The sequence below is a fragment of the Leptodactylus fuscus genome, chromosome 1, assembly GCF_031893055.1.
Source record: "Leptodactylus fuscus isolate aLepFus1 chromosome 1, aLepFus1.hap2, whole genome shotgun sequence".
NCBI lineage: Eukaryota > Metazoa > Chordata > Amphibia > Anura > Leptodactylidae > Leptodactylus > Leptodactylus fuscus.
The window spans coordinates 313,029,876-313,042,308 of NC_134265.1; the positions used below are offsets into that span (position 1 = coordinate 313,029,876).

The window sequence follows — 12,433 nt, forward strand, 5'->3', positions numbered from 1 at the left end:
GTTAATACCAGTTGGAAAATAAGTGACCTCTTGTGTCGCTGACTTATTATTACTAAATCTGCCGTATGGGAAGAGCGTTCGCAGATCTGCCTGAAGCCTCATACACTATAACCTATTAAAGGCAGAAAAGGGTAATGTAGAATGTTCACAATTAGTCATCATGAAAGTAAAGCATATTTTCCTCTTGCAGGTCGTAACTTCGAGCGTTCCACTGTCAGGAGCCTGTCATTTAAGAAACTGAACCGAGCCCTGAGTGTACTGCGGAGAACAAAGAGTGGAAGCGCTGTTATGCATTTTACTGACAGAGAGCGAGGGATCCTGCAAAATGCAAATGTCACAGAAGATTGTATAGGTTGGTTTATATACCGTCTCTTATGCAATAAGATCACTGTTATTACTGATATTACCAAACCGTGCACTTGTCTATATTTGGGATGAGAAATATGGACTGTGTCTTGGTCGTATTTACTGGCCCAGCTGGACTGAACTTACAGCATCATGTGAGTAAGGGATAGCATTGCTGCAGCAGATCCGAAGCCTACAGCGTCAGACATCAGTATGGTGCCTGCTGTAAGGTCAGTTCAAAGGACTTTTAGTGGGGTCAGGAAATACAAATGATACTTGGATGATATTTGATACGTCATCAGTATGTGATACATCGGGGTGCAACAGTCAGACTACAAACAGATCAGGCTAGGTTCACACTTGCACCCTGTCTAAGCCCTGCGCCTCTGCTTAAAAAAATGCTTGCAGGATTTTTCTCTCTGCATTTTTTGCCTTTTTTGGTCAATCCCATTATGCTGTTTGGTTCCACGGGTTTTCATAGGTATCCACTTTATTAAGTGGATTAGGTTTCCGTTCTTGGCAGCCCCAAACAGACCCCACAAAAACAGGTGATAACCTATTGTCAGCTGTTCTAGCAGCCTCCGGGTGCCGGAAGCTACTAGTGGACATGGAACATGTGTAGCGCCATTCCTATTCAGTCAATAGATGGGGTTCAGCAGCCCTGTCTACTGCGTACCCGTGATCCAGGTGAATGGCAGCACTGATCGCATTACTTGAATAGGAGCAGTGCTGCACGTGCTTTCCCTTGAATAGAGCATTGGTATATAAAAAAAATCAGACAACCAAATTAAGTCGGCCGTACACATTAAATGATTCTCAGCAAAACTTTTTGATTTCGGCAGGACCAGACAAGCTTCTAATGAGTATTGGGGTCTCCCAAAACTCCCCTAAGAACAGATATCAGGAGCAAAAAAATATATTAGATTTCAACTGCTAGATCCTTTTATTTTAAGTAGATAAAGTGTGAGAGGCGTCTGGCAGAACTTTCTTACCTTTTCTACATTCATACTACATTGACAGTCGGCTGAACCAAGTGTGCATGTGTAAGAGGGCACAGTTACAGAGGTAGCAATTGGTGCTATGTCCTGGAACATCTCTGCAACATAAGGGCCCCTTCACATGGCGTAAGCGCTCGGCTCATTCTGAGCCATACACGCGAGCACTTCTAAATACTTCCCATTCACTTCAATGGGAGCGCGCGTAAAGCCGGCTTTACGCGTGCTCCCATTGAAGTGAATGGGAAGTGTTTAGAAGTGCTCGCGTGCACGGCTCAGAATGAGCCGAGCGCTTACGCCGTGTGAAGGGGCCCTAAGAAGACATCAGTATTATAGATGGCACATCGGAAGTGCTGATAAACTTTGATAGAAGTAGTAAAGGACTTCACTGATCACTTTCGGGGAGTATTAGTGATACTTTACAGCCAGTGCATTCCCTGTTACTTCATACTTCAGCCTTAGTATTATATGGCCATAAGAAATCCTCTAGGAACAATGGCTGAAATGAGACATCTGCTAGACATTTAGGTTCTAGATTTATACCCTATGTTCTGTACTGGCAGGGGTTGCTGGCATATTTCATAAGTGTCAATAAGTAGGTAACATATAAGCAATGACATAACTACATATGGTTTCTATTTCTGATGATAACTGGTCATTTTTATGGCAAGATGAATATTTATGTCTTGCTTAGATGTAACTGGGGGGGGGGGGAGATAGAAGGAACCCACCTAAGCCACATATACAAGAGGTCAAGTGTTTCCTGGAGGCTTTATCTAACTAATAGCTAGAAGGTAGCAGTGGGAGAGAGTCCAAAATCAAAATCCCCCAGAATTCTGCTGAAATTTGTGCCAAGAATCCATTGTGATAAATCCAGTGGATTTTAGACAGTCTAGTCTCAATATTAGACAGAATTGGTAAAACTATCCCATTGAGTTAATATTGAATACATTGAAGGACCCTGTGAACCCAGTGTGCATAAAAAATACATAGTCAACTACATAGTGTATATTGTAGAATCACTAGACTATATATAGTAATTCTACAAAAAATATAGACCGCGTAGTATACTTTTTGGTATTATGGGGGCTTATGGGTAATATTTGTCACAGTAGTTAGTAATGTAAATGATTATTCTATTACTTATACAGCGGGTGAAATAAGTATTGAACGCAACACCAAAACTAAATATATTTGTGAAGGAGCTAATGACATGAAATTCTCACAAGATGTCTGTAACAATCCATCCAATCCACACAGACAAAGAAATGAAGCCATAAATGTCCATAAATTAAATATATTTAATACTTCATACAAAAGCCTTTTGTTCGTAAGGACAAAGACACCTCCAATATGGAGAAACTAGTGGCATGCATTGCTCAGGTGTGAATTTCGCCCATTCTTCCACACAGACACTCTTCACATCCTGAAGGTTCGGCGGGCTCCCTCTACGAACTGTGACATTTTGTTCCTTCCATAGATTTTCTATTGGATCCAGGTCAGGGGATTGGCTCGGCCATTCTAGCAGCTTTATATTTTTCTCTGAAACCAATTGAGAGTTTCTTTGGCTGTGCATTTGGGATCATTGTGTTGCTGAAATGTCCACCCTCAATTCATCTTCATCATCCTGGTAGTTGGCAGAGATTTTTATCAGGAATGTCTCGGTACATTTGACCATTCATCCTTCTTTCAACCATATGAAGTTTCCCAGTGCCGTATTCTGAAAAACAGTCCCACGCCGGATATTCCCTCCTCCAATCTTCACTATTGGTAGGGTGTTTTTTGGGTGATATGCAGTGCCTTTTGACCTCCAAACATGGTGTGTATTATGGCATGCAAAGAGTTTGATTTTTGTCTCATGTGACCAGAATATATTCTCCCTGTATTTCACAGGTTTGTCTAAATGTTGTAGAGCAAACTTTAAAAGCACTTGAACCTGCCCCCTTATCCTGGGCTTCTGGAGGGAGGTCGGGGCTCTAACACATGCTCTTTTTTACAGGGGGTCCCTCTTGATCCCTTAGTTTATCTCTTGAACCTCCCTCCTAGACACCTAGGTGACAGGGCATCTAAGCTCTTTTTGTACCTTTGTCCGCGGCAAAGACCCTCAAAGCCAAACACTGGAAGAGTGCGAACTCCCCTTCTGGTATTGAGCTTTTGGCTCAAATGCAGGGTGTAAGGAGCCTTCAATTCCTCACTGCCAGTCTCAACAACTCCCTGGACGCTTTCCATTCGGTTTGGTCCCCGTGGGACTCGTATAGCATATTGCGGGGTCTCTGAACCTTGATCCCCCTTTCTTTTCCCTCCCTATCTTTGTCCCCTCCCTCTTGTTTCTCCCCTGTTCTTTGTTGTTGCCCTCCTCTCCTTGTTTTGCCTTGTCTTACTTTTTGGCTTAGGCCAGTCTCACTGGGTCGGCACTAAGTCTTCCCTCCCTCTTATTATAGCGTACTGTTTTCGCTATGTAAGAATTTTTTGTTCACCTTCCTTGTTGTATAAAATTGTTCAATAAAAATTACAGTTGAAAAAAAAAGCTCTTGAACATGCTTTATGTTCAGCAATGGAGTCTTGCATGGTGAGCATGTATCCAGGCTATGGAGGTTGAGCGCAATACCTATTGTTTTCTTTGAAACAATTGTACCTGTTGATTCCAGGTTTTTCTGTAGATCTCCACCTGTGGTCCTTGGCTATTGGACAATTCTTATAATTCTTCTCATTCCTCTGTCTGACACCTTACGGGGAGCACCTTGTCATGTCAACTTTATGGTGAAATGATATTCTTTCCACTTCTGGATTACGCTCCCACAGTGCTCAGGGGAACCTTAAGTAGTTTAGTAATTCTTCTGTAACCAATGCCATAAGCATGTTTTGCAACAATAAAATTGTGAAGGTCTTGAGACAGCTTCCCGGTTTTACCCATCATGAGATGTTTCTTGTGTGGCTCCTTAGTAATGAGACATCTTTTTATATGCCATCAGTGAAACCAGATAATATTATTTGTCACAAAGTGACCGGATTGCTTTCTAATTCCTTATAAATTTCTGCCGATGTCAGAACTTTCCAGGTTTTTTGCACCTCTTTCTTCATGTGTTCACTATTTTTTCCTGTGCTATATGGATTGGATGGTTTGTTATTGACATCTAATGAGAATTTTGTGTCAATAGCACCTTCAGAAATACAATACATCTTAGATCTTATTCCTAAGATGGTGGCGTGTCCAATACTTATTTCACCTACTGTATACGTCTACAAAAAAAGACTCATCCATATCTAGACATGCAGTAATCTGATAAATTCTTATAATGTGCACTTGCAGAGAAGCCAGTTTAGGTAATCGTAGAACAGATGGGCTATGACTAAACACATCTAAATTGATATTTATACAACTATTTTGGTTTGAGGCAAATGATTCATTGTTATGTATAGTTCAGGCTGGCTGGTTCTATATAAAAACTCATTTCTGCTCCCCACACTATTGTTTGTATATGTCTTGGGTTGCAATGTGGGTGGTTGTGTATAGTATATTTCCCTTCTGGAAACTTGACATTAATGCCAGGCATTGCAAAAAGGACATATAATGATAAGTATTAATATATTAATATGTGGTGGGCCTAAGGTTGTGACATCTTATACAGTGACCTATGTAGCCTTTAGCTACTTTGGATCATATATATATATATATATATATATATATATATATATATATATATATAATGATAAACTTACATGCAGGGGAATCTCAATAACTGAGAAACAATTCCGGTAAAATATAATAATCTTTATAAGATGTACATTGCTGTATGTATAAGACTTCATATGCCAGTGTTCCCCAGGATACACATTAACACTCTATGGTTTGGCATCATAAAACTAATGTATTACATAATTTTTCTACACCTTTACTCCCAGGATGGCATACATCACACACTTCATTGAATATATTGAGATTTTCCGTCTGCTTCCTCCTGAGTGTTAATATAGTATCTGCCATTTCAACGAACTGGTACAGACGATTCTAAGAAAGTTTGTCATATATTTTATAAGAGAGATCTGCTTCTTTCTGTTTTTTTTAATCAAGCTGTTTCCTTGTTGTCCTCCCTCCCTCTGCTAAAGTGAGTTTCACTGTGAAAATCACAGTTATATCTGTCTTGAGATGACCTGCACATGACTCAGGTGACTATCTCTATAGAAGTCTATGGAGAGAGTAGTAAGAGAAGAAGGTAAGACAACTTTTAGACTGACCCTGGAGCTTTGTATCAAAGCCCAATCGCTTTATTAACATCAATATAGGTCAGTACTTCTCTATATATGTCCTGTATGTTCTTGGGACTGTTTTTGAGTGATAGAGAGAGAGAAAGGTATAGTTTAAATTATCATATATTACTGTATACAGTGAATGGCAGCTAGTCTCCACCCATCACATCAGAGTATACTTGCTAACTCTCTTGAAAGCTGTAGGAGGCTCCCAAATAGAGGGATGACCTCCTGGACATCTAGAATAGCTGGCAGATCACCCAGGCCAGGTGAAATCCTCTTGCATCACCTGGGCTAGAAGTCTCTTTATAAGTGACCTGAACACTTAATGCACCAGTCATATCCAAAAAGGAAGTCTAGAAATGGTATTGTATTCAGAGACGTTCTACATCAAAAACTCGGAAACCAATTCAGTTTTTCACTCAGGCCAATGTAGAAGTCATTGACAAAATATTACATTAACTATAAATTAATGCTTATTTTTCTTTATTTTCTCAGTACTGCCAAGTCTGTCCCACCTTATTCCGGATGGAGAAATCACTTGTATCAAAATCAATCGCTCAGATCCAAGTGAATGTCTTGGTATCAGGATTGTGGGTGGGAATGAGACCCCTCTGACCCAGATCATTATACAACACATCTACCAAGATGGGGTCATTGCTCGAGATGGGAGACTTCTTCCAGGAGACATGATCTTGAAGGTAACCTATCCTTGTAGTTGTAATATTGCCATTTGGGTACAATTCAACAAAGCCATTGTATTACCATTGGACCGTACTAAGTTTATGTGCTTGAGACATAAGCTTCGTAACAATGATTGCGCCTTTATAGACATCATACATTACTTTATATTGCTTACTCTAGTTTCTCACTTTCCTAGCTGAATTTTTTTTGTGTTGGGCTTTTCTTTGCCCAGAAATTGTTAATAGTTTGCAAATGCAATAGTCAAATTGGTCTTTGATCTTTGTGATGGTCACTTATGATTGTTCATATTGACCACGGTTCTGGGGTCAGAATAGTACATAGGTCTTACACGACTAACTTGTAGTCTACAACCTCTGCTGCCTGTGGTATGGAGACATATGGAAAAATATTGAGTAAAGAAGCATCAATATGTCTCAGATATAGTACGGTATGGTGGAGATGGAAAGTAGGTGGAGATAATTGGAGTAACGAAGAAATTGTTATGTTTCTGTGTCTTCTGTAGCTGTGACTTACATGTTATCCAGAGTTTTGTCACTTGAAGTTGTGGTGACTTGCGTAAGATGGATCCTTCATATTTATTGAGTCTTCCTGGGTATCAAGCAGTGTCTAGGCTGTATAGAGATAGGAGATATGTATCTGTAGTGTTCAACCAACTTGATGACATGTTGTACATAAGAGAAAAATTGGCCAAACTTTGGGACCTCTCAACCCCTCTCCAACACGCGATGTCAAGGGAAGAAAAGGATGTTCAGGGGATCTCTTCCATCTAAGAACACATGCTCACACCCAAAGTGAATTGTATGGGACTAATGGGGTCAGAAGGAATAGATGTCGGACACTAATGCATGTGTATGGTGGAGATGGGAGGATATATTTATCAATTGAACAACAGTTTCCATTTCAGACCAGGATGTATTTAATGGTACATCTATAAAAGATCCTAATGACATTCTTTTTCAGGATACTTTTCATCTTCCTTAGGAATGGATGTCATTTCTTCCTTTATGAACTACATAAGTGTAAGCTTCCAGTATGTTTGAGCCGTGTTTATCTCGACCTTGTACATTTTCTTGTCCTCAATATTCCAGGCATCAGCTTCACTGATCTAATTCCTGACGTCAATAAGCAATTTCTAGACTTCTAAAACCATTCGGAACGCTAGGATAGGCTTACTATACTTTACTATGCGTTCTGTACTTACTGCTTGTATGTTGGCTCATCTTATTTTGGACATGACCAACCAATGTCATATCATCTATAAATCTGATGATTTTGCATTTCCCACAGGATAAGGAGCACTCGTGGTATATAGTGAGAACAGTGTGATGCCGATACGGCATCCTCAAGGCTTTACACTCTGTGGTACATGGCGTGCTGTTTAATTATATATATATATGGTCATCTTAAAGGATTAGAAAAAACATGTCTGTGTGGTTTGTGTATGTTGTGGATTGCTCCTTAGAGATGCAGACACAGAAGCCAGCTTCCAAACAAGATTCTTTTTCTATGCATTGTCCTGATCCCAGGGACTGCTTTTTATAGCATTGTATTTTGTGAAGATCACCCACCTATGTACAATAGTGTGCACAATTCTTAGCCATAATAGCCAACTCTACATCCATAAAAGATACAGTGCTTTGCAAACGTTATAGGCAAGTTTATAAAAAAAAAGAATGCTGGAAAGAACGATAGAAAGTTGAAACCAGCACAGTTAAAGTCCATTTAATTTCCTTACTTTAAAAGCGACGTGTTCAATATGTAAATGTATACTTGCTTGTAGGAGACTCTATCACAGAATCTGCTTAAAATTGGCGGAGAGAAAAGTCCTGCAAGGAGGATTATTGTGTATGAGTTTCCGCATGTAACCACTTTTCAAGCAGATAGGATCGTCTTTCGAGTCCCCATGCTGACCCAAAGGATGGAACCCAAATGCTAGTGTGAACCTAGAGTAAGAACGCTTTCAAAAATAGAAGTGTTAATAGTTTATCTTTACCAATGAACAAAATTAAGTGAAGGAACAACAGAGAATTCTAAATCCCATCAATATTTGCTGTACCCCTCCTTGGCCTTCCTTCAATTCTTCTGCTACACTTGCACAAAGTTATGCAGGGAGGTTGTTCTTGACATCTTGGAGAACTAAGCACAGCTCTTCTGTGGTTGTAGGCTTGCTCCAATCCATCTGTCTCTTCATTTAATCCCAGACAGACTGGATGGTGCTGAGATCAGGGCTCTGTGGGGACCGTATCATCACTTCCAGCACTCCTCCTCCACTATAGGGCAAAGGTCACACCAAATATTGATGGGATTTGGATTTCTCTTTTGTTCATTTTGTTAATTGGCAAAAATAAACCATTAATACTCCTATTTCTTAAAGCATTCTTACTTTACAGAATTTTTCCTAAAATCTTTTGCACAGTTTGGTATATCTTTACAAATAATTATAATACAACAGATGACCATTATAGCATGTTTCCATTATAATGAGCCTCACTGCTTACCATGAGCATCATTGTTGCATTGTAACAGCTCTTCATGATCGCTATATACTTGGCTACAATGCTATTATTAAGGTGGTTACTTACCTTCAATATCTTTGGCTGACATTTCTCTTTACCTTACCCCACCCCTGGTCCCATACACATGCATGCTTGGTTTAGCTAACCATGTGGGGTATCTCAATGGGGAGAGGAGAATAAGCCATTGGTAAACAACTTTGGCAGTAGATTTTCTTTCTTACTTGAGAACAAAGGATTGGACATGTTGAAATTCAACATGTCTGATCCCCTCCCCCCCTCCATATCTGCCAAACGTGTTGACCAAACATCTAATACATATCACCAAGTCAACCAGTTCTGCGAGTTAGTTGAATGTGTATGACACCTTTACTGTGGCCACAAGTGACATTTACATTTAAAGACCATTCCCAGCATTGTCTTCCTGATCTCCATTCACACTGGGCTACTATCATAACAACTTTCTCCTGAACTATCGAATTGTAGCAAAAAATGGCCCACTTCATACATTGAAAACATTAAGCTAATTGAAGAGCGTAGGAGAAATGAATAGAAAAAGAAATATCCCTATTATCTCTCTTTAACCACAAGACATACTTCTTAGGTTTTTTACACAAAATATACAAGATTTCTAGTAAGTCATATTTTGTGGTTCCAGGTCATTCCTGATATATCGAACATCTGGGGATTCACTCCTCCTTATAAGTTATTCTAAGCAATCTTCACTTCTCATACAAAATATTCCAAGGAAAATCTGTGCATTGGGTTCACGTATGACACAACTCCTCTGAAAAGCAAAATAAGGTTCATTTGGGTTTTCTGAAATATTCCATGTTTTCAGAATATTTCATCATTTTTTCCAATGGATTTTAAGCCATATAAAACCCGTCTAATCATTCTAGTATGTGATACATGACGGGCTTTGTATCTTTACCAACTTTGCTGACTGCTCAGATTTTCTGATACATAGGCAGCTGAAATAGAGAACATGATCAAGTTAAAGCTGACAGTCAAATACATATGGAAAGTATGACAGCATGGGGGCAGGTGAGCGTAACTTCATCCAGTGTGAGGTTTAACTGGTTAATGTCAAGGGAACCTAGCTCTAAAAGCTGGATCAAGCACATACATCACATAGGTAAATCCTTATACTATTGTGTCTACATTGCATCCTTTATCATTTACTCTAGGTTCACACCTGCGTTTGGGTTTACGTTCTTCGGGTCTGCTTGGAGACTTCCCCCTCTTTTTTCCATAGACTTCTATAGCATAAGTAATTTGATCTTTCTCAAATTACTGGTGAAAACGCGTTTGAAACGCATATTAGTTTTTCCTGCAGCACTTTTCACAGAAAGTCCACAAAGGTTTCCCATGTGGACCTTCTGCTTCCATTATACCTTCCGTAGGTATAATTGATATGCTACGATTAACAAAGCCGAAACGGTTTTGGAAATCGCAGCATTTCCACTGTGCATATTTTTCTGCAATGTGTGGATGGGATTTTCCACATGGGGTCCCAACCTTACTAAGTTTCTTTCCTTTAGTAAGTACTAAATTTATGATGTTTTGTAATCTTGCAGGTGAACGGTATCGACATCAGCAATGTGCCTCACTGCTATGCACTTTCAATCCTCAGACAGCCCTGCCAGGTGCTGAAGCTTACAGTTCTCAGGGAACAGAGGTACAAATGTAGAAGTAATGGTATCGTCACAGACTCATACTCTCCTCGGGATGACAGCATACATGTTGTCTTAAGTAAAAGCAGCCAAGATGTTCAACTTGGGATAAAGCTGGTCCGCAAACGGGATGAGCCTGGAATATATATATTTAATTTACTGGAAGGAGGCGTAGCTGCTCGAGATGGTTATCTCCAGGAAAATGATCGCGTATTGGCAATTAATGGCCATGATGTCCGAAATGGGACCCCAGAACTTGCAGCGCAGCTCATACAGGTATGGTATGGAATACTGTACTAAAGTCTAATAAAAAATATCATTATGTGTAAGGAAATGTATAGAATATAGCCGGAACAGATACAAGGGTAAATCTTCAAGGAAATCACTGATAACATAGTCGGCCCAAATTCGTTCACTTTTACTATCAGTCCTCGTATCCTGAAGGGTCCTGAAAGTCTATTTTGCCCTTTTATGAACCTCATTGGTGCGTCCTGATGAACCTGGAAACCAGGGGAAATGTCACAAAACTTTTGATACTATAGAGAGTAGGAATAGGAATGTTTCAGTATATTTTTATGGTGACCTTAGGCAGAGGCTATTGCCAGGACTGCCTTTTAAGGGTTAATAAATAAGGTACTAAGGGGTTCTATTCTTTAGGGAATGAATGTTACCTCTACAGAAAAGTCTGGCTACAGACAACTGCCTTAGGCTTCACATACATGATAGTTTTAATCCACAATTGCGGATAAAGGTACGGTCCATTCATTTCTATAGGCTCAGAGACAATTTTTGCAGCTGTATCCATCCCATATTCAAGTACCGCAAATTATATAGTGCATCCTATTTACAAACTGTAAATCCTTTATGGTCGTGTGTAGGAGACCTTACCTTTACAACATCAGAATATCTTCATCTAGCATAACCAAATTTATCTCCAATACATACATGAAGTTTATGTGAAGTTGTATTACTCTAAACTGGTTGTCCAGTTGAATAAAAAATTGAGAAAATGTTGGAAGATGGCATAAAATAATAAAATAAGCCTTAGGTTTTTTATTTTTAAATTGGATCTTTATTCATCTCCAATGATGACATCATATCGACAACACATGACATGACCGCTGCAACCAACCACTGGCACCATTTATGCCATTTACCACCATTCCCCCAATTTTTTTCTTTAAACCAGACAATGCCTTAAACCAGCTCCTACTGTTGTATATCCACTGTAATCGTGTTATACTAAGTGTATCCATAGTTTCTAAATGCTGACATGTTATTGTGGTATTACATTTATCACTGTGTGCTGATGGTTGAACCCCCTGCTTAAAATGCAGGAGTATATAATCAATATCTGTACAGTGTACAGAGCTTTATGTTCCATTGTGTTAATGTATCACAGATTTCTTATGTTACCCCCTCAGTGTTAAAAAATCTGTAGTGAATCATAGTCTGTGTGATGTCACCATCTGGTCATCTGTACAACTCCAGCAAGTGTTTCATTATATAGACAGACTTTGATATTTTTTTCCATTTCTCTAGATCATAATGGCAGCCATTTGTGCTCTGTCAGTTTATCTTGCTTCTTATGTGTACCTTCTGTTGTATGGTACGTTAGATCAAGTGGTTTGCCTGGTGTTACATATGTTTTGTTTGTGTTGAAGGATATAATATATTACTTTGTGTTGTTCATGTTGTGTTATATGGTAGTTTGTGTTGTGGGTTTTGTGTTGCACAGTAGTTTTAGTTTTTTGCTTTGTGTTGCAAATGCCTAGTTTATGTTGTTGATTTTATGTTGCAAGGTACAGTAGTTTAGTTTATGTTGTTTGCTTTGTGTTGCATGGTACTATAGCTTGCTTTGTGTTGCATGGTAGTATAGCTTGCTTTGTGTTGCATGGTAGTATAGCTTGCTTTGTGTTGCATGGTAGTATAGCTTGCTTTGTGTTGCATG

General features: G+C 39.3%; 1 protein-coding gene across 7 annotated transcripts in view; it reads left to right on the plus strand.

The window, feature by feature from the left end:
- LNX1 (ligand of numb-protein X 1) overlaps positions 1 to 12,433 on the plus strand; it is a 303,671-nt gene that overhangs the window by 96,142 nt on the left and 195,096 nt on the right. For all 7 annotated transcript variants that reach the window (XR_012711843.1, XM_075259615.1, XM_075259653.1 and 4 more), the window contains 3 exons: positions 191 to 352; positions 6,087 to 6,289; positions 10,387 to 10,758. Coding sequence is in view for 6 of the 7 variants with exons in the window: in XM_075259615.1 (XP_075115716.1) it covers positions 191 to 352; positions 6,087 to 6,289; positions 10,387 to 10,758 (737 nt within the window). In the remaining variant the exon portion in view is untranslated. The remainder of the gene's footprint in view (positions 1 to 190; positions 353 to 6,086; positions 6,290 to 10,386; positions 10,759 to 12,433) is intronic.